The 26,629-nt window shown below is 43.6% G+C and overlaps 1 protein-coding gene across 2 annotated transcripts in view; it reads right to left on the reverse strand.

Annotated features, from left to right (window-relative positions):
• dnase1l4.1 (deoxyribonuclease 1 like 4, tandem duplicate 1) overlaps positions 1–9,980 on the reverse strand; it is a 39,863-nt gene extending 29,883 nt beyond the window's left edge. Inside the window, exons 1-2 of one of the 2 annotated variants that reach the window (XM_068052010.1) lie at positions 9,872–9,980; positions 2,491–2,600 (exon numbers count right to left, since the gene is read on the reverse strand). In XM_068052010.1, coding sequence (XP_067908111.1) covers positions 2,491–2,571 — 81 coding nt within the window. In that variant the 5' untranslated portion in view covers positions 2,572–2,600; positions 9,872–9,980. Of the gene's footprint in view, positions 1–2,490; positions 2,601–8,786; positions 8,957–9,871 lie in introns of those variants that run through there. The other variant, XM_068052011.1, reaches the window with a different exon arrangement.
• Between the last annotated feature and the right edge of the window lie 16,649 nt (positions 9,981–26,629).

Consider the following 26,629-nt stretch of genomic DNA (forward strand, 5'->3'; position numbering starts at 1 on the left):
CATGACCGAAGAATTCAATTTTGCTTTCATTGAACAAGCACTTGCCTTTGTTCAAGGTGAGGTTGCATTCTCTGAGACATTGTAAGCACGCATGTAGGTGTGTCTCGAGTTCCTTTTCGGTGTGGCTGTAGATGAGAATGTCATCATTGATGTTCAGCATGCCTTCAAATCCTCAAAGTGCAGATTGGATCAAGTCCTAAAATACCGCAGCTGCTGAGTTGACTACAAAGTTGGGCATCTCGGATCGGAAAAGATCGATGTGAGTGGAGACAACAGTAAGATAACTCGATTTGATGGTAGCCTGCAACGAGATCAAGTTTAGTGAAGTGTTTAGCACCATTCACTTTATCTATGATGCCATCAATTGTCAGTGTCAAGTGTCTTTCTCGTTGAATGGCTTGGTTTGGTGATCACATATCAACACAGATTCTCATCTGGTTCTCATTCTTGGATTTCTTGACAACTTGCATAGGGTAGGCTCATCCCCAACTTTCTCAATAATGGCAAGATCAAGTAGGCATTGAAGTTCCTCCTCTGTCTGTTTCCTGACATGAAATGTTATTCGTTGCCATCGATACGCGGCTGGGGCACATTAGGGTTGACATGCAGCTTGCAGGTGACACCTTTCAGTTTGCCGACACCAGTGAAGCAATCAGCAAACAATTCGAGATTGTTTTTTTAATGTGTAGAAATCGCGTATGTGACTGTAATCATGTGCAGATCTGTTGTTATAGTGAAACTGATAAGTGTGTTACATCCTCCAGATATGACATAGATGAGAGCATTCATTCCAGTGTCTTTGAATGAGACTAGTATTTCAAAGGTTCTGAGGATTTTCAGCAGTTTGTCACAGTTGTAAAGGAAAATTTTCATATTCCCTGGTTGACAGAGAATGGGGCAACCCTGAAGTCGGTTGAAGGTTATGTCTCCCATGATATTGACAGACACTCCTGTGTCTATGAGGGAATCTGCATATGAATAGCCAATGGTCACAGTCATAATGTGGCTGTTTGGTGTGTCTGAGAGAGCTCAAAAGTATGTTCAGGGTCATCGACCTCTCTGTTGGTTACATTCTCTTGCCTTTTTGCTGTGGTGTGCATATGTGGCACCCCTTAGTTGTTTTTGGTCTTAGTAGTTGATTTTGCTGATGAGCAATAAACAACAGCAAAGTGGTTGGGTTTTCCACAAGCTTTACACTGTTTACCAGTAGCAGGACACTCAGTCTGGTGTGGGTATGCACCGCCACAATGGAAACATTCTTTGGATAAATCGCAACTCTGTTTGTGAGACTGCTGTTGTTGCTTTGTAGGAGGTTTCCTGGCACATAAGCGATGAACAGTGTTCACAGCAGTTGAGATTGGAGTGTGATAATCACTGTTTGCAGCCTCAAATTCAGTGGATTCTGATATTGTTAGCTCTCACAGCTTTCTTTCTCAAGTGCTTTTCGGCATAGTTGACTGGAGAGTCAGTCTTCAATTGGTTGTGTTTTGATTTACCATTCGACATGTTCAACATCACTGAAGTCACATTTGGTTGCTAGTTACCTTATTGCATGCAATACTGGTCAATTGTCTCATTTGCTTCTTGCTTAGTGCATCGGAATACAATGGTTTCATACATGGCGTTTCTCTTGGGCATGAAGTAAGTCGTCAGCACAGTTTTTGCTGAGTCATAGTCATTTTGCTCAGGCATATGTGTCTCAAAGATATCTTCTAATTCTTCCCATCCAGAGTGTAGAAGCAAGGCCTTTTTCCTTGTGTCGTCTGTGATTATGATACCTGCCAACGCGCCTTTGAAATGTCGTAGCCAGTTTTGCCAATGTGGGGATGCAGATGATGGCTCTGAATGCACTTTATAAGTGTAGGCTGGGCATAGACAATGCCATATTGATCAGCAACACAGTGGTAGTGTGTGATCAAGGATCCAGAATTATGGTCCTTTCAGAGGAAACTTCTCTGCAATGATCCAAGGGGATTATATACTCTTTTTTTGGTTGGATGGTTATTTTGGAGAGATCAGTGTGTGTGTATGTGTATACACTGTACAGACTTCCTGTGTCTCACTCTAACACTATCTGCAACTTAAAATGCTGTCTGTAAAAGCAGACAAAAACTTTCTGAAATGTTCATACCTGAAAGCAATGTTCCCAGTTTTTTACAATCGTTTTCTTTTTACCATTGCGATATCGCTAGAGATTTGAATGAGGTTTAGCTGGGTTTGGTATAAAACATGTAAGACTGAGACTGCAGGCTATTGAACATAATGGAGTCGTCTTTATTCTGCTTTTAGTTTCACTTTCCCTTTACTAGTATGTGTGTTCTACAGCAGCCTCTAGAGTACACAATGAACAATGCAGTTGCAATTTCAAAACACTACAACACTACAAGCGGGGTTTTGAATTGTTACTTCATCTGCATTGATAGGTGGCTTGGAATCTTAGTGTGGAGAGTTGGTGCACAACTTCTGCTATAAAATTATGTTGATACTCACATTGACAATTGTTGAGACAACGCCAGGTTTGGAGATTTTACTTAACCCAAACCGCTGAATGTTAAATGCAGCAATCTTCATCTTCACTCTCAAGTTTTTGATTCAGGATTCTAGTAAAGCAAAAAAAAACAAGCATATTCTTAATACATGGAGCTATGTTGGCACAAACTGATCATTCAAGTGAATAGCACTGTTTAATTCTAAAATAATGTTTATTTACACTCTGTGTAATTCTGTGTACTAACTTTCCTTTCCTCCCTCAGCTTCAAAAACCGTAACACTTGGGTTTTGTGAAACTCAAGAATAATGATCGTCATAGTGCATAACAGCCTTAGTTAAACCAAATCATATCCATCACTCTTGGTCTTCACTGTTAAACAGAGCTCACAGATACATCCTCACTGGTACTTAGCCATGGAAATTGGCACTTATCTAATGCTGGGTTGGCAGTGTGTGTTATTAAGCTTCCCTGGTGCTCAGTTGGTGCAGCAAGTACAGAGCCACATAGACCAGGCAGCTCTGGGATTCAAACAGTTATCTATGCAAATGTACTTAGTCTCAGCTAGGATGGTATTCAGGGTATTGTAGTCTGGCACAACTGCCTCTAGGTTTCTCAGCATGTGATGAAAACCCAAGCAGATGGAACAGCTCAGACATGCAGTTTTCAATCTGGAGACAAGGTGCTAGTTTTGTTGCCTTTGTCGAGGTTCAGTGGACCTTACTTCTTTAAGAGGAAACTCAGTGAGGTGAACTATCTGGTTAGTACCCCAGACAGAATGAAAAGTCATAGGGTGTATCATGTGAATATGTTGAAGTGATACTATGACCATGAACCTTGTCAGCCAGTAAATGTATGCCAAATGACAGCAGATAAGGATAGTGTTACTTTTAATGAGCTGGATAAAGGGACAGAATGTAGTCTGGGTGGGGGACTTCCATGTCCATCACCAAGAGTGGCTCGGCAGCACCGCTACTGATCGAACTGGTTGAGTCCTAAAGGACATAGCTGCCAGACTGGGTATGCGGCAGGTAGTGAGGGAACCAACAAGAGGGAAAAACATACTTGACCTCGTCCTCACCAATCTGCCTGCCGCAGATGCATTTGTCCATGACAGTATTGGTAGGAGTGACCACCACGCAGTCCTTTTGGAGACGAAGTCCCGCCTTCACATTGAGGATACCGTCCTTTGTGTTCTGTGGCACTACCACCGTGCTAAATGGGATAGATTTCAGATAGATCTAGCAATGCAAAACTGGGCATCCATGAGGCGCTGTGGGCCATCAACAGCAGCAGAATTGTACTCAACCACAATCTGTAACCTCATGGCCTGGCATATCCCCCACTCTACAGTTACCCATCAAGCCAGGAGACTAACCCTGGTTCAATGAAGAGTGCAGGAGGACATGCCAGGAGCAGCAGCAGGCATAGCTCAAAATGAGGTGTCAACCTGGTGAAGCTACACACAGGACTACCTGCGTGCCAAACTGCGTAAGCAGCATGCGATAGACAGAGCTAAGTGATCCCATAACCAATGGATCAGATCTAAGCTCTGCAGTCCTGCCACATCCAGCCGTGAATGGTGGTGGACAATTAAACAACTGACTGGAGGAGGTGGCTCCACAAATATCCCCATCCTCAATGATGGAGGAGCCCAGCACATCAGTGTGAAAGATAAGGCTGAAGCATTTGCAACAATCTTCAGCCAGAAATGCCAAGTTGATGATCCATCTCGGCCTCCTCCTGAAGTCCCCAGCATCACAAATGCCAGACTTCAGCCAATTCGTTCACTCTGTGCGATATCAAGAAATGACTGAAGGCACTGGATACTGCAAAGGCTATGGGCTCTGACAATATTCCGGCAATAGTACTGAAGACCTGTGCTCCAGAACTTGCCGCGCCCCTAGTCAAGCTGTTCCAGTACAGCTACAACACCAGCATCTACCCTGCAATGTGGAAAATTGCTCAGGTATGTCCTGTACACAAAAAGCAGGACAAGTCTAACCCGGCCAATTACCGCCCCCATCTGTCTCCTCGCAATCATCAGTAAAGTGATGGAAGGTGTCATCAAAGGTGTCATCAAGCGGCACTTGCTTAGCAATAACCTGCTCAGTGATGCTCAGTTTGGGTTCTGCCAGGGCCACTCAGCTCCTGACCTCATTACAGACTTGGTTCAAACATGATGAGGTGAGAGTGACTGCCCTTGACATCAATGCAGCATTTGACCAAGTATGGCATCAAGGAGTCCAAGCAAAACTGAAGTCAATGGGAATCGGGGGAAAACTCTCCATTGGTTGGAGTCATACCTCGCGCAAAGAAAGATGGTTGTGGTTGTTGGAGGTCAATCATCTGAGCTCCAGGACATCACTGCAGGAGTTCCTCAGGGTAGTGTTCTAGGCTCAACCATCTTCAGCTTCTTCATCAATGACCTTCCTTCAATCAAAAAGTCAGAAGTGGCGATGTTCGCTGCTGAGTGCACAATGTTCAGCACCATTCACGACTCCTCAGATACTGAAGCAGTCCATGCAGAAATGCAGCAAGACCTGGACAATATCCAGGCTTGGGCTGATAAGTGGCAAGTAACATTCGCACCACACAAGTACCAGACAATGACCATTTCCAGCGAGAGAGAATCTAACCATTTCCCCTTGACATTCAATAGCATTCCCATCGCTGAATCCCCCACTATCAACATCCTAGGGGCTACCATTGACCAGAAACTGAACTGGAGTAGCCATATAAATACCATGGATACAAGAGCAGCTCAGAGGCTAGGAAACCTGTGGCGAGTAACTCACCTCCTGACTCCCCGAAGCCTGTCCACCATCTACAAGGCACAAATCAGGAGAGTGATGGAATACTCTCCACTTGCCTGGATGAGTGCAGCTCCAACAACATTCAAGAAACTCGACACCATCCAGGACAAAGCAGCCCACTTGGTTGGCACCCCATCCACAAACATTCACTCCCTCCACCACCGACGCACAGTGGCAACAGTGCGTACCATCTACAAGAAGCACTGCAGTAACGCACCAAGGCTCCTTCGACAGCACCTTCCAAAACTGTGACCTTTACCAACTAGAAGGACAAGGGCAGCAAATGCATGGGAACACCACCACCTACAAGTACACCTTCAAATCACACACCATCCTGACTTGGAACTACATCGCCGTTCCTTCACTGTCGCTGGGTCAAAATTCTGGAACTCCCTTCCTAACAGCACTGTTGGTGTACCTTCCTCCCATGGACTGCAGTGGTTCAAGAAGGCAGCTCACCACCACCTTCTGAAGGGCAATTAAGGATGGGCAATAAATGCTGGCCTCGCCAGCGATGCCCACATCCCATGAATGAATAAAAAAAAGAAACCAAGAACTCCCAAATTGAACCCCCTACAGTGAAACTGGTAAACACAGAACTGTTAGAAAGTTCTACACTTTATTTCTAAACAATATAAAAAGGGCATCGCTGAGTTGTTAAAAGAGTTTAAAGCACTATGTACAAAAAAGCCAGGTTGAAGCCCTTTGGCTATTCATGCGGTTGACGTGGGGACAGCTACACCCATCAAACAGAACCCTTATCGTCTCAGTCCTGATAAATTGGCTCAGGTCACAGAAGAAATTCAATATATGCTGAAGAATGATATAATTGAATCCAGTCAAAGTAGCTGGAGTTCTCCAGTTGTGCTGGAACCAAAGCCAGACGGTTCCAAAAGGTTCTGTATTGATTATCAGAAAGTCAATGCAGTAACTAAAACAGACTCTTACCCAATCCTATGATTAGAGGATTGTATTGACAGAGTGGGGAATTCAGCCTTTATTAGCAAGATTGATTTGCTGAAAGGATATTGGCAAGTCCGCTTGACCAACCAAGCTAATGAAGTTTCCGCCATTGTAATCCCAGATAGCCTATTTCAGTGTCAGGTCATGCCATTTGGTATGAAAAATGCACTGGCCTTATTTCAAAGATTAACTACCCTGGTGATAGCTGGACTAAGCAATTGTGTTGTGTATATTGATGACCTGTTGTTATACAGTGACACTTGGGAAGATCATGTTGAACACTTATAGACTCTGTTTGACAAGTTAGAGTAAGCCAGTTTGCTAATAAACATAGGAAAGAGCAAGTTTGCCAAGGCTAAGATCACCTATTGAGGGCATGTCATGGGTCAAGGTCAATCGTTGCCTAGAGAAGCTAAGGCTCAGGCAATAATAGACTTTCCAGGCCCCAAAGCGAAAAGGGAGATACTAGGATTCCTAGGGATGTGGGGATTCTACCTAAAGTTTGTTCCTAACTTCAGTACAGTAGTTATCCCACTGACGAATTTGTTAAAAAGAGCATGAAGGTCGAGTGGACAGAATCATATCAAATGGCATTTGAGAAATTAAAGGCCATTTTAATAAATGAACCTCTCCTAGCAGCACCAAATGTTAGCAAGCCCTTTAAAGTGGCTATTAATGCAAGTGATATGGGGGTAGGAGCAGTGTTACTCCAGGATGGATGATGCAGGTATTGAACGACGGGTCAGTTATTTCTCTCGAAAATTGAAGTGCCAAAAAAAGTATTTCACTATTGAAAAGAAGGCTTTAGGTCTTGTGTTGGCTCTTCAACATTTTGAAGTATATGTCCATTAATACTGACCATAACCTAGTAAGTTTTTTAGAGATATTTAAGACCAAACACGTCAGATTATTCCGATAGAGTTTAATGTTCCAACCATTTACCCGAAAGACTGTACATATTACACAAACAAGCAGTGTAATTGCCGATGCTGCATCCAGAATTGAAAGGGTATAATAGAGAAAAACAACTCAGAGATATGAAAATATTGTTGTTAGCTACATAAAATGTTAATGTTTGAAATCTTTACAATTTGTTGATAATGTTGTAGAAAAGTCATTACTAGGATAAATAATTTTTTTTGGGGGGTGGTGGGGGTATTATGAATGCTGGACTTTGTAGTATGGTTATGTTTTAAAAACTGTGATTTTTAATGCAGTGTAAAATGGAGTCAAAAGAGACATGAGACCTCACACCAAGTCTACCCAGAAATAAACCAGGGGTCTTGGTTACAATGCAAACAAGGAACCCAGATCAAAGACCCATTTGAAAGCAGGTGCAAGGTTGTAACACCTGATAGACAATGAGTTTCACGCTCCCAGACACACAGATCGTAAACAGGGAGCCAAGGACTCTGAAGATGCAAATTCCAGTTGCAATTGCTAACACCTGGAAAAAAGGTAGGCCCAGGTGGTTTTGATATGACCAGACTTATGGACTCTGAATATTGTAAAAGGGAAATGACTATTGATTTTTGTTCTGAATGAATTCAACAAGCTTTCCTAAATTTGAGAGGCTGTGAGGAAGAAAGGAAGACACAAAGAAATCAGAGGAGCTGCACAGCCTTAGAAGAGAGAGAGAGAATAAACAACTGCTCTCAGAACACTGATACAGTAAAAGGTTGCTAAGATTTGAACCCGGTTCAAAGGCTCGTGGTTTGTGGATGTGAAAAGACCAACAGGGTCACCAGAGATGGCCTTATTAACAGAAGACCAGTTGAATGTGCTTGGCAAAAGTGAGTGAAGAGGACTTGGTTTTTGAGAAGGAATGGGAGATTCAACCCATTGCAACTGGAAGAAGCGAGGGACTTTTAACCGCTAAGATATCAATTCGATAAGAACACTGTGTAATGTATAAACGTGGTGTGGGGTTATCAAGTGTTTTCATAAGTTAATGGGAAATACCTTTCTCTGTAATTTTTGTATTAGCTATCTACTAAGTACTGTCTAGTTAAGAAAAACAGAAAGTGCTGGAAATACTCAGCAGGTCTGGAAGCATCTTTGGAGAAAGAAAAACAGAGTTGACGTTTTGAATCAGATATGACTTCTTCAGAACTGAAGGAAGGTTGAAATGTGATGGGTTCTATGCAATTGAAAGGGGAAAGGGGGAGGAAGAACAAAGGGAATGTCTGTGATAGGGTGGAAGAGATTAAATGACAAAGATGTCATGGAGCAAAAGGCAAAGGGAGTGGTAATAGTTGTAGTAAAAGACAAAGCATTTGTCCAGAGAGAGTGTTAATAGCAGAATAATGACCAGCTGTGTCTGAAAGAAATGTTTTTTTTAAAAAGTCTTAACTTCTAATTGTTAATTTGGCTTGACATTTGCATTCGTGAAGATTGCAAAGTACTTTGTGGTGTCCAGTCGTCGTGAAAGGCACTATATATATATACATATATGCAAGTTTTTCTTTCTTATAGATCAATGCTCACTATCTGAGTTAGACAGCCAACCTATCACTAACCTTAAAAACGTATCGCAAGTCCACTTTTTTTTTCTGTAGCAAAAATAAATTCAGTTGCTTTAAACTTTCTTTATAAACTAATCCTGGCCGCTGTTTCTTTGTTGCAATGTTCTGTTTTACAATTGCTGTTTCGAGGCGATGGCGGTGTTTTTGTGCAAATATTATCTTGTTACATGTTCTAATGTTGTGCAGAAATGTGACTGCACTGCTCAGTGGTTAGGGATTTACTTCTGTCTCCCTCCTCCTGGCCACACCACATACTGTAAGCTTTTCCTTGTTTCAGTGAGTGTTAGCACTAGTTTGTTTTTAAACCAGCGCAAAGATTTTCACAAAAAAAATTCACATATCACGGAATACATGCAGGAGTATTTTTGCAAGCCACAATTTGAACGGTATCAGCTTTTACCAGACCAAGCAATCTATCTGAGGCTACGTTTTGGATGTTTTCTTCCCTTTGGAGAATCTCTCTATTTGACTGAGCTTTTATCAAGAGGAAAAATCATCCTGTAATTATCACCGTTTCATAGGAGCACAAGATGGCCTCTCCTTATTAACACTTTCATGGGTAGCTCTGTAAATTGTCAGATAAACCAGTTCCGACCAAAGTTTTTTTTCAACCAGGTCTAGTTATGTAAAAAATCAGGCTTCAGTTATACAGGCTCGTGCGTTCCCTCCATGTCCAGAATAAAATGACCTCAAAATCTGATACCCATCTGTCAAAAAGGGAAGTAACCTCAAGCTGAGCTGAGTTTAGTAATTCTGAATTGTTAGGTTTCTCCGTAGTACTGTTAACCAGTGTTTTGCCAAGACTCTACAGACTAACTGTCATCTGACTTACAAATAGCAGCACCCTGTCCTCTCAGCATAATGTCAGAAACGAACTTGTTTTTTAACAAGAACTAGAAAAGTGATTGTTAACAGTTCCCTGAAAAGGTTGCGAAATGGCTCTTTTCAAAGCTTCACGTTCACGAAAGTGGATAGCCAATGAGAAAAATAGGGTATGCCCCTTGTTTCATTAAAACATAATATTTTAACCTCCTTACTAGTATAAAGCAAATTAAGAATTAAGCAAAAAAATTCCTTACCTGTCACCAGCTCTGTGTTCCTTTGGATGAGCAATTTAAAGCTGTGTAGGTTTTGAGCAGCAGTTGAAAAGTGGTAGAACCTGACAGATGAGTCATGTGGCTGAAGGGATAAAAAACCGCAGCCTCTCTTCAGGGGTGCTTGAGCTAGATACTGGTTATGTCTGAGAAATTTGCGTGCAATTCTAATTTATTGTCTGCAATAACCACTACCTCTAGATCTGAGACTAGAAACACCAGTGATGCATTGTTCAAAGAATCTTGCGTATGTCTTTTTTTTCAAAAATATACTTTAATCATAAAATTTGTAAAACTACATTACAGTTCAAATTTGACATTACATAAAGTGCAATGCAGATTAGTTTTTTCAATAAGTTACATGAGGTGCCTCAGGTTATATTTACAACGTACATTTACGTTCCATATCAAACATTCTCTGGTGCATACAGCCTGAGGGGTTTTACAGGTTGCAGCCCCTCGGTATATTGTGGTGAGAGGACCTTACACAGTGGTCTTTCCCCATTGAGACTTTGCGGCAGCTGTCTCAAGCTTTAGTGCATCCCTCAGCACGTAGTCCTGGACATTGGAATGTGCCAGTCTGCAACACTCAGTCCTCAACACCTCTTTGCACTGGAAGACCAGCAAGTTTCGAGCAGACCAAAGTGTGTCTGTCACTGAGTTGATGGTCCTCCAGCAGCAGTTGATTTTTATCGCAGTATGGGTCCCTGGGAAGAGCCGGTAGAACACAAAGTCCTGTGTTACGGAGCTGCTTGGGATGAACTTCAACAAAAACCACTGCATCTCTTTCTAGACTTGCTCTGCATAGGCACATTCCAGAAAGAGATGGGTGACGCTCTCTTCCCCACCACAGCTGCCTCGAATCTTGACCATGTCCTCAATGAAGACAAAGAATATCTCGCATGTGCTTGCTCACATATGCACGCACACAGACACACACTCAACAATGCTCCAGAGTAAACCATCTGGATTTGACATAATTGATATGAATCTCTAAGCCAAGAAGTGATATTTCAGATGTCACATTAATAGAGCTTCATGTTCACACCCAATCTTTTTAGAAGTCACTCCTTGTTTCTGGGCATGCCGTGTGCAAGTTATAGGATCTCAAATGCACAAAGTTGCTTTCATGCAATTAAAAAAAAAGCTACCCCCTCATTCTTCAAAGTATTGGAGAGAAAAAAGGTATTTTGAAACATAGGTAATTCCAATTCAGAGCAATCTTAATAAGTTAAAATTATGGACAACCACTTAAAATCCTCCGGGTGATATAGTGGCACTGAGCACAGGGAGGAGTTCACAGGTCTATGCTCATTTTCCTGATTTTACCTAAGACAAACTGTTTTGCAATAACTGTGTTGGTGGTAAGACCAGCATTTATTGCTGAACATAAAGTGGGCTGCCACTTATCAGCACAAGCCTGAATGTTGTTCAGGTCTTGCTGCATCCGGGCACAGACTGCTTCAAGGAGTTGCAAGTGGAGCTGAACACTGTGCAATCATTAGCGAACAGCCCCATTTCTGACCTTGTGATGAAGGGAAGATCATTGAAGCAACTGAAGATGATTGGGATTTGTCACTACCCTGAGGAACTCCTGGGACGGAGGTGATTGGCCACAAAACAACCATAACTATCTTCCTTTGTGCTAGGTATGACTCTAGCCATTGGTGAGTGTTAGCCTTGATTCCCATTGACTTCAACTATGCTAGGGCTCCTTGAAGCCACACTCAGTCAAATGCTGCCTGATGTCAAGGGCAGTTACTCCTCCCTCACCTCTAGAATTCAGCTCTTTTTTGTCCATGTTTGGATCAAGGCTGCAGTGAGGTTTGGAGCCTTTTGGTCCTGGCGGAACCCAAACTGAGCATCAGTGAGTAGGTTGTTACTGAGTAAATGCCACTTGATAGCACTGTCAATGATGATTGGGAGTAGACTGATAGGGCGGTAATTGGCGAGTTGGATTTGTCCTGCCTTTTGTGAACAGGACATACCTGGGCAACTTTCCACATTGCCGGATAGATGCCAGTGATGTAGCTGTTTTGGAACAGCTTGGTTGGGAAGTGGCATGTTCCAGAGCACAAGCCTTCAACACTACAGCTGGGATGTTATCGAGGCCCATAGCCTTTGTTGTATCCAATGTTCTCAACCATTTCCTGATATCATGTGGAGTGAAAATTGGCTGAAGACTGGCATTTGTGATGCTGGGGACTTCAGGAGGAGGCAGAGATGGATCATCCACTCGGCACTTCTGGCTGAAGATGGCCGCAAATGCTTCAGCCTTATCTTTTGCACTGACATGCTGGGCCTCACCATCATTGAGGTTGGGGATGTTCATGTAGCCTCCTCCACCCGATAGTTGTTTAATTGTCCACCACCATTCTTAACTGGGCGTGGCAGGACTGCAGAGTTTTGATCTGATACAATGGTTGTGGGATTGATTAGCACTGTATATCACATGCTGCTTCCACTGTTTAACATGCATGTAGTCCTGTGTTGTAGCTTTACCAGGTTGGCACCTCATTTTTAGATATGCTTGGTGTACTCCTGGCATGCTCCTCATTGAACCAAGGTTGGTCCCCTGACTTGATCATAGATTCATAGAGTCATTAGGGCACAAAAGGAGGCCAGTCAGCCCATCAAGTCCATGCCAGTTCTTTGTAGAGCAATCCAATCAGTCCCATTCCCTCACTCTATCGCTGTAACCCTGCAAGTTTATTTCCCTCTAGTGCCCATCCAATTTCTTTTTGAAATCATTCATCTTCTCTGTTTTCACCACCCTCGTAGGCAGCGAGTTCCAGGTCATTACCACTTGCTGTGGAAAAAAAGTTCTTCCTCACATTCCCCCTGCATCTCTTGCCCAAAACCTTAAATCTGTGTCCCCTAGTACTTGTACCATCAGCTAATGGGAACTGCTTTTCTTTGTCTACCTTGTCTAAACCCGTCATTATCTAGTAAACCTCTATTAAATCCATTTCAATCTCCTTTGCCCCAAGGAGAACAACCCCAGGTTCTCCAAACTAACCTTGTAGCTAACATTCCTCATTCCTGGAATCATTCTGGTAAATCTCCTCTGCACCCTCTCAAGGACTCTCACATAATTCCTAAAAGTGGTGACCAGAACTGGATGTGGCCTAACCAGAGCTTTATACAGGTTCAACATAATTTCCCTGCTTTTGTACTCAATACCTCTATTTATGAAGCCCAAGATCCCATATGCTTTGCTAACTACTCTCTCAATATGCCCTGCCACTTTCAAAGATGTATGTTTGCAGACATAGTGTGAATACAGCACTTCCTCTCCACAAGAACTGTGCGGTTGTCACTCTTACCAATACTGTCATGGATGGATGCATCTGCGACAGGTTGATTGATGAGGACCAGGTCAAGTAGGGTTTTCCCTCGTGTTATTTGTGCTATTGAGCCACTCATTTAAGTCCCCCACCCAAAGTACATTCTATTTCCTTGCTACTCTCAGTGCTTCTTCAAAATGGTGTTAAACATGGAAGAGTACTGATTCATTAGCTGAGGGAGGGTGGTAGGTAGTAATCAGCAGGAGATTTCTTGACCCATGTTTGACCTGATGCCATAAGATTTCATGGGGCTGGAGTCAATGTTGAGATCTCGCAGGGCCACTCACTTCCCACTGTGCCACCACCTCTGGTGGGTGTGTTCTGCAGGTGGGCCAGGACATACCCAGGGATGGTGATGGTGGAGTCTGGGATATTGGCTGTAAGGTATGATTCTATGAGTATGACTATGTCGGCATTGCTTGACTAGTCTATGGGACCGCCCTTCCAATTTTGGCACAAGTCACCAGATGTTAGTGAAGAGGACTTTGCAGGGTTGACTGGGCAATGTGTGCCTTTGTCGTGTCCAGTACTTAGGTTGATGCCAGGTGGTCCACATGGCTTTATTCTGGAGACTTTTTCATTTTGGTTTGATGCAACCAAGTGACTTGCTAGGCTACTTCAGAGGGCAGTTAAGAGCCAAGCACATTGGATGGCAGATTTCCTTCCTTGGAGGAGATCTGTGAACCAGATGGATTACTAGTTTAGTGATATAACCACAATGCTGCCATTCCTGTTTACACTAAAGACATTTAAACTGGAATTAGATAAGGAAAAATATATAAAGGGGTCCGTGGAAATAGGAAGGAAATAACATTTGGAATCGCTAGCTCCCAGGTGGAGTTAGTGCTGGGATAGGCACAGACGACCTGTTGGCAATTTCCTGTGCTGAAATTTCAGACTCTAGATATTCCTAGGTTAGTGCTTCTCATCAGAACAACTATCTGCCCTGGAATCAATCAAAGCAGTGGTTACTTGCTTGAGAAATTATATTGGGATTTGGGGAAGTGCTGAGTGGGACCCCGTACTGTTTCTAATTTAGGTCAGTGACTTGGAGTCAAAAATTCAATGCAGATTTGCAGATGATTCTGAGGAGATGGTTCTGGGAGCTACAAATCAATTTGGATTAAATACGTGAACTAAGGGAACAATGACACATGAAATTTAATATAGACTAGTGTAAAATACTGCTTGCAGGATGACCAACATAAATATGCTATGATTGGTGTCAAATTGCTAAAGATGTACTTGGAAAAGGTCTCAGAGACTTAGACACTAGGTTTAACATGTATCCGTTAAGCACAAATAGAGCTGCGAATTGAACATGTTTTCAAATACAATGCATGAAATGCTTGTTTTGAATTGAGCCCACCTGGTTCACTAATGTTCCTTAGGGAAGGAAATCTGTCATCCTTACCCAGTCTGGCCTACATATAACACCAGACCCACAGCAATGTAATTGACTCTTAACTGCCCTCTGAAATGGCTTACCAAGTCTCTCAGTTGTATCAAACCACTACAAAAAAGTCTAATAAAAATAAAACTGGGTGGGTCATCCAGCATCGATCTAAGCACTGGACAAGACACACACAACCCAGTAGACCCTGCAATGTCCTCCTCGCTAACATCTGGGGACTTGTGCCAAAATTGTCACACAGACCTGTCAAGCAACGTCCTGACATAATCTTACTCACAGAATCATACCTTTCAGCTAACGTCCCAGACTTCTCCATCAGTATCCCTGGGTATGTCCTATTCACTGGCAGAGGTGGCAGCACAGTGGTATAAAGTGAGAAGGGTGTGGCCCTGGGAGTCCCCAACATTGACTCTGGACCTCATGGCATCAGGTAAAACATGGGCAAAGAAAACTCTGCTGATTACCACCTACCACCTTTCCTCAGCTGGTGAATCAGTACTCTTCCACAGCGGTGGGGGGGGAGGAAGAAGAGGGAAGAGCAATAGTGATAGGGGATTCAACAGTGAGCGGAACAGACAGGGGCTTCTGCAGCTGCAGACTCCAGGATGGTATGTTGCCCCTGTGGTGCCAGGGTCAAGGATGTCACTGAGCGGCTGCAGGACATTCTGAAGGGGGAGGGTGAAAAACCGGAGGTTGTAGTCCATATCGGCGCCAAAGACATAGTCGAAAAAGGGATGAGGTCTTGAAGGCAGAGCTTAGAGAGCTAGGAGAGAGATTGAAAAGCAGGACCACAAAAGTAGTAATCTCCAGATTACTCCTGGTGCCAGTGAGTAAATAAATAGGAAGATAGAGTTGATGAATACATGGCTGGAGAGATGGTGCAGGAGGGAGGGTTTTAGATTCCTGATGCATTGCGACCGCTTCTGGGAGAGATGGGAACTGTACAAGCTGGACGGGTTGCACCTCAACATGGCCAGGACCAATATCCTTGCAGGAGGTTCGGATAGTGTTGTTGGGAGAGGCTTTAAACTAACTTGGCAGGGGGATAGAAACCTGAGAGTAGATTCAGAAGGGGTAGAAGAAAAGTTGGAAATTGAAGGCAGAAAATTAGTAACCGTGTTGGAAGGCAGAGGAAACAAAGCAAGAAAATAGACAACAAGGGAGTTTGGCTGTGCTAAATGGTGCATACTTCAATGCAAGAAGTCTAGGGAAAAGGCAGATGAGCTGAGAGCACAGATTGACATGCGGAGTATGATATTATAGCTATTATAGCAGGGAGGCAGTGGTGTAGTGGTATTGTTACTGGACTAGTAACCCAGAGACCCAGGCTATTGCTCTGGGGACATGGGTTTAAATCCAACCACAGCAGAAGCTGGAATTTGAATTCAATTAATAAATCTGGAATTAAAAGCTAGTTTAATGATGGCCATGAAACCATTGTCATAAAAAAAAACCCCATCTGGTTCACTAATGTCTTTTAGGGAAGGAAATCTGCCGTCCTTACCTGGTCTGGCCTACATGTGACACCAGACCCACAGCAATGTGGTTGACTCTTAAATGCCCTCTGAAATGGCCAAGCAAGCCATTCAGTTGTATCAAACCGCTACAAAGTCAATAAGGAATGAAACCAGATGGACCACCAGGCACTGACCGAGGCATCGGAAACGACAACGGCAAACTCAGTCCTGTCGATCCTGCAAAGTTTTCCTTACTAACATCTGGGGGCTTGTGCCAAAGTTGGGAGAGCTGTCCCACAGACTAGTCAAGCAGCAGCTTGACATAGTCATACTCACAGAACCATACCTTACAGACAATGTCCCACAGAGCACCATGATCATCCCTGGGTATGTCCTGTCCCACCAGCAGGACAGACCCAGCAGAGGTGGTGGCACAGTGTATACAATCGGGAGGGAGTTGCCTTGGGAGTCCTCAACATCGACTTTAGACCACATGACGTCTCATGGCATCAGGTCAAACATGGGTAAGGAAATCTCCTACTGATTACCACCTACCGCTCCCCTCGCAGCTGCTGAATCAGCACTCCTCCATGTTGAGCACCACTTGGAGGAAGCACTGAGGGTGGCAAGGATGCAGAATGTACTCTGGGTGGGGGACTTCAACGTCCATCATCAACAGTGGCTCGATAGCAAAATTACTGATTGAGCAGGCTGGGTCCTAAAGGACATAGCTGCTAGACTGGGTCTGCAGAAGGTGGTGAGGGAACCAACAAGAGGGAAAAGCATACCTGGCCTTGTCCTCACCAATCTGCCTGCTACAGATGCATCTGTCCATGACAGTATTGGTAGGAGTGACCACTGCACAGTCCTTGTGGAGACTAAGTCCCGCCTTCACATTGAGGATACCCTCCATCGTGTTGCGTGGCATGACCACCGTGCTAAATGGGATAGTTTTCAAACAGATCTAGCAACTCAAAACTGGGCATCCATGAGGCACTGTAGGCCATCAGCAGCAGGAGCAGAATTGTACTCAACCACAATCTGTAACCTCATGGCCCAGCATATCCCCCACTCTACCATTACCATCAAGCCAGGGGATCAACCCTGGTTCAATGAACAGTGCAGGAGGACATGTCAGGAGCAGCACCACGCATACCTCAAAATGAGGTGTCAACCTGGTGAAGCTACAACCCAGGACTACTTGCATGCCAAACTGCGTAAGCAGCATGCGATAGACAGAGCTAAGGGATCCCACAACCAATGGATCAGATCTAAGCTCTGCAGTCCTGCCACATCCAGTCATGAATGGTGGTCAACAATTAAACAACTAACTGGAGGAGCTGGCTCCACAAATATGCCCATCCTCAATGATGGAGGAGCCCAGCACATCAGTGCAAAAGATAAGGCTGAAGCATTTGCAACAATCATCAGCTAGAAGTGCCAATTGGATGATCCATCTCAGCCTCCTCCTGAAGTCCCCAGCATCACAGATGCCAAACTTCGGCCAATTCAATTTATTCCGCGTGATATCAAGAAACGACTGAAAGCACTGGATACTGCAAAAGCTATGGGCCCTGACAATATTCCGGCAATAGTACTGAAGACCTGTGCTCCAGAACTTGCCACACCCCTAGCCAAGCTGTTCCAGTACAGCTACAACACTGGCATCTACCCTGCAATGTGGAAAATTGCTCAGGTATGTCCTGTACACAAGAAGTAGGACAAGTCCAACCCGGCCAATTACCGCCCCATCAGCCTACTCTCAATCATCAGTAAAGTGATGGAAGGTGTCATCAACAGTGCCATCAAGCAGCACTTGCTTAGCAATAGCCTGCTCAGTGACACTCAGTTTGGGTTCCGCCAGGGCCACTCTGCTCCTGACCTCATTACAGCCTTGGTTCAAACATGGACAAAAGAGCTGAACTCAAGAGGTGAGGTAAGAGTGACTGCCCTTGACACCAAGGCAGCATTTGACCGAGTATGGCATCAAGGAGCCCTAGCAAAACTGAGGTCAATGGGAATCAGGGGGAAAACCCTCCGCTGGCTGGAGTCAGACCGAGCACAAAGGAAGATGGTTATGGTTGTTGGAGGTCAATCATCTGAGCTCCAGAACATTACTGCAGGAGTTTCTCAGGGTAGTGTCCTAGGCCCAACCGTCTTCAGCTGCTTCATTAATGACCTTCCTTCAATCATAAGGTCAGAAGTGGGGATGTTTGCTGATGATTGCACAATGTTCAGCACCATTCGTGACTCCTCAGATACTGAAGCAGTCCGTGCAGAAATGCAGCTAGACCTGGACAATATGCAGGCTTGGGCTGATAAGTGGCAAGTAACATTCACGCCACACAAGTGCCAGGCAATGACCATCTCCAACAAGAGACAATCTAACCATCTCCCCCTGACATTCAACAGCATTAACATCGCTGAATCCCCCACTATCAACATTCTAGGGGCTTCCATTGACCAGAAACTGAACTGGAGTAGCCACATAAATACCGTGGCTACAAGAGCAGGTCAGAGGCTAGGAATCCTGAGGCGAGTAACTCACCTCCTGACTCACCAAAGCCTATCCACCATCTACAAGGCACAAGTCAGGAGTGTGATGAAATAATCTCCGCTTGCCTGGATGGGTGCAGCTCCAACAACACTCAAGAAGCTCGACACCATCCAGGACAAAGCAGCCCGCTTGACTGGCACCCCATCTACAAACATTCACTCCCTCCACCACCGACGCACAGTGGCAGTAGTGTGTACCCTCTACAAGATGCACTGCAGCAATGCACCAAAGCTCCTTAGACAGCACCTTCAAAACCCGTGACCTCTACCAACTAGAAGGACAAGGACAGCACATGAATGGGAACACCACCACCTGCAAGTTCCCCTCCAAGTCACACACCATCCTGACTTGGAACTATATCGCCGTTCCTTCACTGTCGCTGGGTCAAAATACTGGAACTCCCTTCCTAACAGCACTGTGGGTATACCTACCCCAAATGGACTGCAGCGGTTCAAGAAGGCAGCTCACCACCACCTTCTCAAGGGCAATTAGGGATGGGCAATAAATGCTGTCCTCACCAGTGAAGCCCACATCCCAGAAATGAATTTAAAAAAATACTCAGCTATGGCTGAAGTAAGGGCTGGAATGGAAGATCAACATTTTTGGTTAGAGGATTTTCAGATGAAATAAAATGGCTGAGGGGGTGCAATATTGATTATAGAAACAATTAGAGCTGTGATGAGGGATGATATAGTAGAAGGCTCATCAAATGAGAAAAAACTGGGTTGAACTGAAGAGCCAAAAAGGGCAATCACATTGCTGGGAGTGTACTATAGACCCCCAATCAGTCAGAGGGAGATAGAAGAGCAAATATGTAGGCAAATTTCTGAGAAGTGCAAAAACAATGGAGCAGTAATATTAATGGATTTCAACTATCCTAATATTAACAGGGTTTGAATTAGTGTGAAAGGCTCAAACACAGCAGAATTCTTTAAATGCATTCAGGAGAACCTTTTAGCCAGCACATCACAGGCCCAACAAAGAGGGGGCAGTTCTGGACTTAGTTTTAGGGAATGAAGCTTGGCAGGTGGAAGGGGTATCAGTTGGGGAGCACTTTGGTGGAAGTGATCATAATTCAGTTAGATTTAGGGTCCTTGTGGAAAAGGACAAAGATAGACCAGTGTCACGGAACTATTTTTTTTCTCCTCTGTTTAAAACAGTGTGCCTTTAAGACTGAGATCAGTGTGCCACAGCTGCACCTGTTCCCTAGGCCACAGCAGGAGAGTGGAGAGGTCATATGGTGTACTATAACTTTTAACTGTATAAAAACCATCTTCAACTGGTTTGAACTAGAGAGAGACACCAGCGAAGCATGCTTGCCTTGAAGGAAGAGAATTCTCTCAGCAGAAATTCTACAATGAACCACAGGTTATGTTAATAGCCTAAGAAGAAAAATAAACCCTTTTGAAGAGAACATTTGCATTGCTGGACGTAGCAAAATTCCTTTTCTTTACTTCCAATCCAATAAGTCTTTGCTTCAGGATGGGCTCTCTTTTGACTTATTGTGTTTTCTGGAATTCGCAGTAAAGTTTCAACTGGAATCTACCAATTTTAAAATCCAAATAATAGACCTGTTGTTATACTCCATGTTGAAAGAACTGTGTGACGCCTGCTGCAGCTGAAGTAAAGTACCACATAAAAGGCTGGTTAACAAAATTCATGCTCATGAAATAGAAAGGTCTTTGTCAGCTTGGATAAACATTTAGCTTGAGGACAGAAAACAGTAAGTTGTGATACATGGTTGTTTTTAAGACTGGAGGATAATAGACAGTGATGTTTCCCAAGGGTCAGAGCTAGGATCACTGCTTTTTTTTTGATATGAAGGCAGATGGAATTTAATACAGAGTAGTATAAGGTAATGCATTTTGGCAGAAGGTATCGGGAGAGGCAATATGTACTTAATGGCACAGTTCTAAAGATTGTGCAGGGACAAAGGGACCTGGATGTTCATGTGCATTGATTTTTGAATTTGGCTGGACGTATTGAGAGAGTAATTAGCAAAACATATGGGCGTCATAAATAGAGGTATTGAGTACAAAAGTAGGGAAGCTATGCTGAACCTTTATAAAGCTCTGGTTAGGCCATAATTAGAGTATTGTGTCCAGTTCTGGTCACCACACTTTAGGAAGGATGTGAAGGTCCTTGAGAGGGTGCAGAGGAGATTTATCAGAATGTTTCTGGGGATTAGGGATTTTAGCCTTTAAGTTGGGGAACCTGGGGTGATTGGAGCCAAGCAGGTTGAGGGAAGATCTGATCGTGGTGTACAAAATTATGACAGGTTTAGATAAGGTAGACAAAAAAATGCTGTGCCCGTTAACTGATGGTACAAGGACTAGGGGACACAGATTTAAGGTTTGAGTAACAGATACAGGAGAATGTGAAGAACATTTTTTACACAGCAAGAGGTAATAACCTGGAACTTGCTGCCTTCAAGGCTGGTGGAAGCAGAGATGATCAATGATTTCCAAAGGACATTGGATGGACACTTGTAGGAAATAAACGTGCAGGGCGTCGGGGATGGAGTGGGGGCTTGCTCTACAGAGAGCTGCATGGACTCAATGGGTAGAATACCCTCCTTCTCTGCTCTCTGTATTCTATGACTATGATACAAATACTGTGGCAATAAGGGCAGGTCACAAGCTAGATATTCTGTGGTGAGCGATTCACCTCCTGACTCTCCAAAACCTGTCCATCATCTATAAGGTACAAGTCAGGAGTGTGATGGAATACTGCCCACTTGCCTGGATGAATGGAGCTTCAACTACACTCAAGAAGCTCGACATCATCCAGGACAAAGCTGCCGACTTGACTAGCACTCCATCCACCACCTTAAACATTCATTCTCTCTACCACTGGGACATGGTGGCAGCAGTGTGTACCATCTACAAGATGCACTGCAGCAATTCTCCAAGGCGTCTTCAACAGGGCCTTCCAAACCTGTAACTTCTACTGCCTAGAAGAACAAAGGCAGCAGGTGCATGGGAACACCACCACCTGCAAGATTCCCTCCAAGTCACACACCATCCTGACTTGGAAATATATCACCGTACATTCATCGTTGCTGTGTCAAAATTCTGGAACTCCCTCCCTAACAGCACTATGGGTGTACCTAAACTGCATGGACTGCAGCGCTTCAAGAAAGTGGCTTACTACCATTTTCTCAAGGACGATTAGGGATGGGCAATAATTGCAATGGACAAATAAAGACAAAAATGGCTCTTTCCTTCCTCACATATATCTGCCACCTGAGTTTCTGCACTCCCCTCCCATTTTGGGTAGGAAGTTGACCAGTGGCATACTAGGGTGCCACCCATTAAAATCAATTGGGCCTTTCACTGATGGGTTCAGTCCTGAGCCATTCTTCTCCTTAAACCTATTCCACCTATTACATGCAGAGAATATTTGTGCTGTTATAGGTGTGTACTTGTACTGTAAGCTTCTATGAAACAATGTTTTAAAATTGAGGGTCCAATTATTTTTTTTTCCACGGTACCTGAGATTGAGGTCCAAGTGTCGTGAGGTCACCAAAGACCTGAGATTCACAGGAGCACATCAAGGTGCCCTTCATGACAATGCATTAATAAAGATAACTAAGCTGGTTTCTGTCTGACTGATTGCATAGTCATCTGACTGACTGTGTGGTCTGCAGAGGAAAGGAGCACATTTCCGTGGTGTTTCAGAGACATCATCTGCGAACAGTGAAAATGCTGTGTTGCTAATTTCATGGCTGCATTTTGAACTCAAACTCATCTGAAACTATTTATCCCTCTATTCAGCAATTACAGCTCAGCATAACCAATGACAGCTCTTAAAAGTCAGGATTGGGGCAATCTTTTTTCTGCTGCACCTCATATTAGTCTTTTGCAGTCCTAAGGCCACTGTTCTATGTGTAACATAAAAGAAGAATGAATGAGGAAATAACATTCAGCTCCTCCAGCGCATTCTGACTGAAGTTTGCATCAGGCAGTATAATAACAGGATGCTTTGCGAAACCGCTGTTAAAGGACAGACGTCTCACACAATTGACTGTAGTAATTATCCTGCCTTAGTTCAGAGATTACTCCATTTCCATTCTGTTACAGCCTCAAGGCTGTAACTTTTTGATAACCTTAGATTTGCAAAAACTATAAAATATACAACAACAGCAGCTGCAGACTTAACACCCCTTTGTTCACCTTGTAGAGTCATTGAACTTTGTCCTCCATTGAGTGGGATCCTGAGGGTTAGGGGGCTTCCACTTACAACCTGTGCCACTTCCTTCCACCAGCTCCCAGCTGCTGGATGTCAGGTCTGTTGCCACCCTCTCCCACTCCTTGTGTCTAATTTTAGTTAGAAAAATATGCGTAGCACTGTCTCTGAGAAGTTTGCTACTTGTTCTTGTTGGAGCCATGCTATCACCTCTCTCCAGGCTAGTTCTGCTTTAAAAGCAGTGCAGCATTCTTCAAACATCTTCCCCTGACACCCCCATTCCCTCACCCCTCTCTTCCACCCCCCACGCCCCCATTCATGCCTAAATCCTACTCAGCATTACTCTAACGAGCTGATCCCCACGATTTCTGATGGCGATAGTGACTGGGCCATTAGGGAAGTATAAGTTCGGTGTCGATCTCCGGGACTTGGATTTTCAGGATGTCAATTCCAATGAAATAGGGATGCACTCCAGAAATGTCAATGAAATAAGTGACACTACTTAATATGTCCAGAACTCCTCAAATCCAGGAGCTGTACCTGAGAACTGGAGGGTGCCTTATGTAACCACAGTTTTTCAAAGAAGGAATAGGATATTAGGTCACTCCCCCCAGCCCTCATGCTCACATCTCTGTCCTGGGATTACTGCAGTGTTCCAGTGAACATCAACGCAAGCTCGAGGAACAGCATCTCATCTACCGATTAGGCACACAACAGCCTGCCGGACTGAACATTGAGTTCAATAATTTCATAGCATGACAGCCCCCCATTTTACCTTCATTTTTAGTTGTTTTTTCTTTTTTCTTTTTTTCTTATTTTTTACAACCTTTTCTTGCATTTATTTCATTTCATCTTAGTTTGTTCAGTTTGCTTACCTACTGGTTTTTTTCATGTTTGCACTTGCTGCTGTTCAATATTCAGTCCGTTAACACCTTTTCTGTACTAATGCTTTGTCTTTCAACACACCATTAACATATTGTTTGCCTTTGCTCCATGACCTTTTGGTCAGCTATGTGGCCTTGTCCAATCTACACCTTCTCCTTTGTTATCTCTTGCCCCACCCCCACCTCACTTGCTTATAACCTGTGGCATTTTTAATATTTGTCAGTTCCGAAGAAGGGTCACTGACCCGAAACGTTAACTCTGCTTCTCTTTCCACAGATGCTGCCAGACCTGCTGAGTGGTTCCAGCATTTCTTGTTTGTATTTCAGATTTCCAGCATCCGCAGTATTTTGCTTTTATTTTAGGATATTAGGTCAACTTGGTTTGTAATTTTTTGCTGCATATCTGTAGTAGTGAATGTTCATCTAATCAATATCCATCTAAAAAGCACAGAGGTCATAAGGAACAGATGATCTCCTCTTTAGAAACATTAGTTCATGTCTCAGAGGTAAGTGGAATTCTTTGAGGAGGTAGCCAGTGATATCTCTAGAATTCTTCTTCTGTTAAACCTATCTAATGCACAAATAGTTTTTACTTCAAGTTGTTTCAGCTTTCTACTGTATGTTTTAAACTTTGCTGGTTCAATTTCTGGAGCCTGGTTCAATCCGGATTAGAGCATGGCTACCCGACCCGAACCCAACGGAACCCGACGGCACGTGTTGGGTTCGGGCCGGGTCGGGTCGCTCTTCCGGGTTCTGCATTCGGGCTCGGGTCGGGTTGGGCCTGGTCGGACACAGTGACAGCCAGGACATCAAGGAGGGAAACACTCCGATCTAGTCTGCAGTGAGCGATTCCATCCAAGGTAGAGCACAACCTCTTCATTAAAGTTGATTATATTCCGGTGGTCGGATCGGGTTGGGTCGGATCGGGCGTGGGAAAAAATGAAAGGGCTCGGGCCTGGTCGGGCTCGGGTCGGATGTGGTTCTATTGGGCTCGGGTCGGGTTTCATTGCAGACCCAAGCCGTCCTTTAATCCGGATGGTACTTGCTTAGTTTTGTTCCAGAGCTTGTTCCCTTGAGAACAGGATTAACAAAGTACCAGCCTGGACAAATGCTTCTTGGTGCCTTTTGCCTGATCTGATGCAATGCCCTTACCTCAGGACATTTGGCTCTTACATGATTGTTATTTTTCTAAAACAAAAACAAAAAAATCAAACATGCCTGAAATGTTCACTCTGTTTTTCTCTCCACAGATGATGCCTGACCTGCTGAGTATTTCCAGCATTGTCTGTTTTTGTTTCAGATTTCCAGCATCCACAGTATTTTGCTTTTGTTATTTTTCTTTCTATTGTGCACCATGTCTCAGTGGCCTCGACTTTGCAGCTGTTACCTGTAGTATGTAGCTACACCTCAGGAGAAATTAGACTACTTGTACGTTGTGTTCATCCTGCTGCTATGCCTCGGGCTTCACTGGATCCTATTTGCAGATTAGCTCTGCAGCAGACTTTTACTTCAGAACTCATGATATCTACTTGTTACTTTCCTGGTGCACCTCACACCTTTAATGAATATCAACTGACGTAAATACAACTGTCTATATTCCCATTAGGACGTTCAGTTCTGCCTCATACATTCATTACAAAGTATGTAAAAGCAATTAATTATTTTAATTAACCTGCACCCTGTGAATTTCTTCCGGCACGTATTATTTATAAGATTTTCTTACTCATTTATGTGATGTGGGCACCACTGGCCAGGCCAGCATTTACTGTCCTTCCTTAATTGCCCTTGAGAAGGTGGTGGTGAGCCACCTTCCTGGACCCCTGCAGTCTGTGAGGTGAAGAGACTCCCACACTGCTGTTAGGAAGGGAGTTCCAGGATTTTAACCCAGCGACAGTGAAGGAACGGTGATATAGTTCCAAGTCAGGATGGCGTGTAACTAGGAGGAGAACTTGCAGATGGTGATAACCTGATTTTGAGAATCTTACTCAATTAGTAAGTGAATATCGTCCATAAATAATTTAGCTGCTTGAAATAAGCTTTCTGCAAGAACTGCTGCATCTGGAATCAATTTTGCACCTTTAAATTTGTCTATGTTATCGCTTTGCTTGCAACTCACCCTATCACTGCTCCCTCCTACCTGCTTCTTCCTGCTACACCATGTATTAATTGTGATGAATAAATTGTTTTCCCTCAACTTCAATTTAATAAATTGATAACAACTAATAATTAAGTTCCTCTGAGCCCCTGACTACATAGATTAATAGCAACCTGCAAATTAATAAATTATTTCTAAAGCACTGATAATTAATACAGACTGTTACATGAGGTTACATCCTAAATTAATATGCCTGATCCCTTATCTGTAATAGCTTGGTGAGCTTGCAAATGCATAAAGCATGAGAAATGCAATATTTCATAAATATTAAACTTGCAGAGTGTTCAGATTTACTCTTTGGGAAAAGGATGGTGTAATGCTTTCCTTGAAATGATTGCCTGTGGGTCTCTTCACCCGATAATGGGAGGAGAAACCAGAGCCAGGAGCAGGTGATTGAGGAAGCAGTTGACTCCTCTTGTTTGTTGCATTGGGTTTGCTCCTTGTTTTTTTACAGCGTATTAATAATACAGGCATATTAAATAAACTACAGAGGCCACAAGTTGTGGACATTGTGACTTTTACTGTATACTCTGCACTGGCTTTACTTTGCCTATCTGGTTATTTACTTAAGACAAGCATATAGATTATTTTTCTCGAAAGAAAGACTTGCATTTGGATAGCAACTTTCACAACCACAGGACCTCCCAAATGCTTCACAGAAAATGAAGTACCATGGAAGTGTTGTAATGTAGGAAACACTGCTCCAACTTACCCACAGCAAGCTCCCACAAACAGCAATGT

Source organism: Heterodontus francisci, chromosome 19 (genome assembly GCF_036365525.1).
Source record: "Heterodontus francisci isolate sHetFra1 chromosome 19, sHetFra1.hap1, whole genome shotgun sequence".
NCBI lineage: Eukaryota > Metazoa > Chordata > Chondrichthyes > Heterodontiformes > Heterodontidae > Heterodontus > Heterodontus francisci.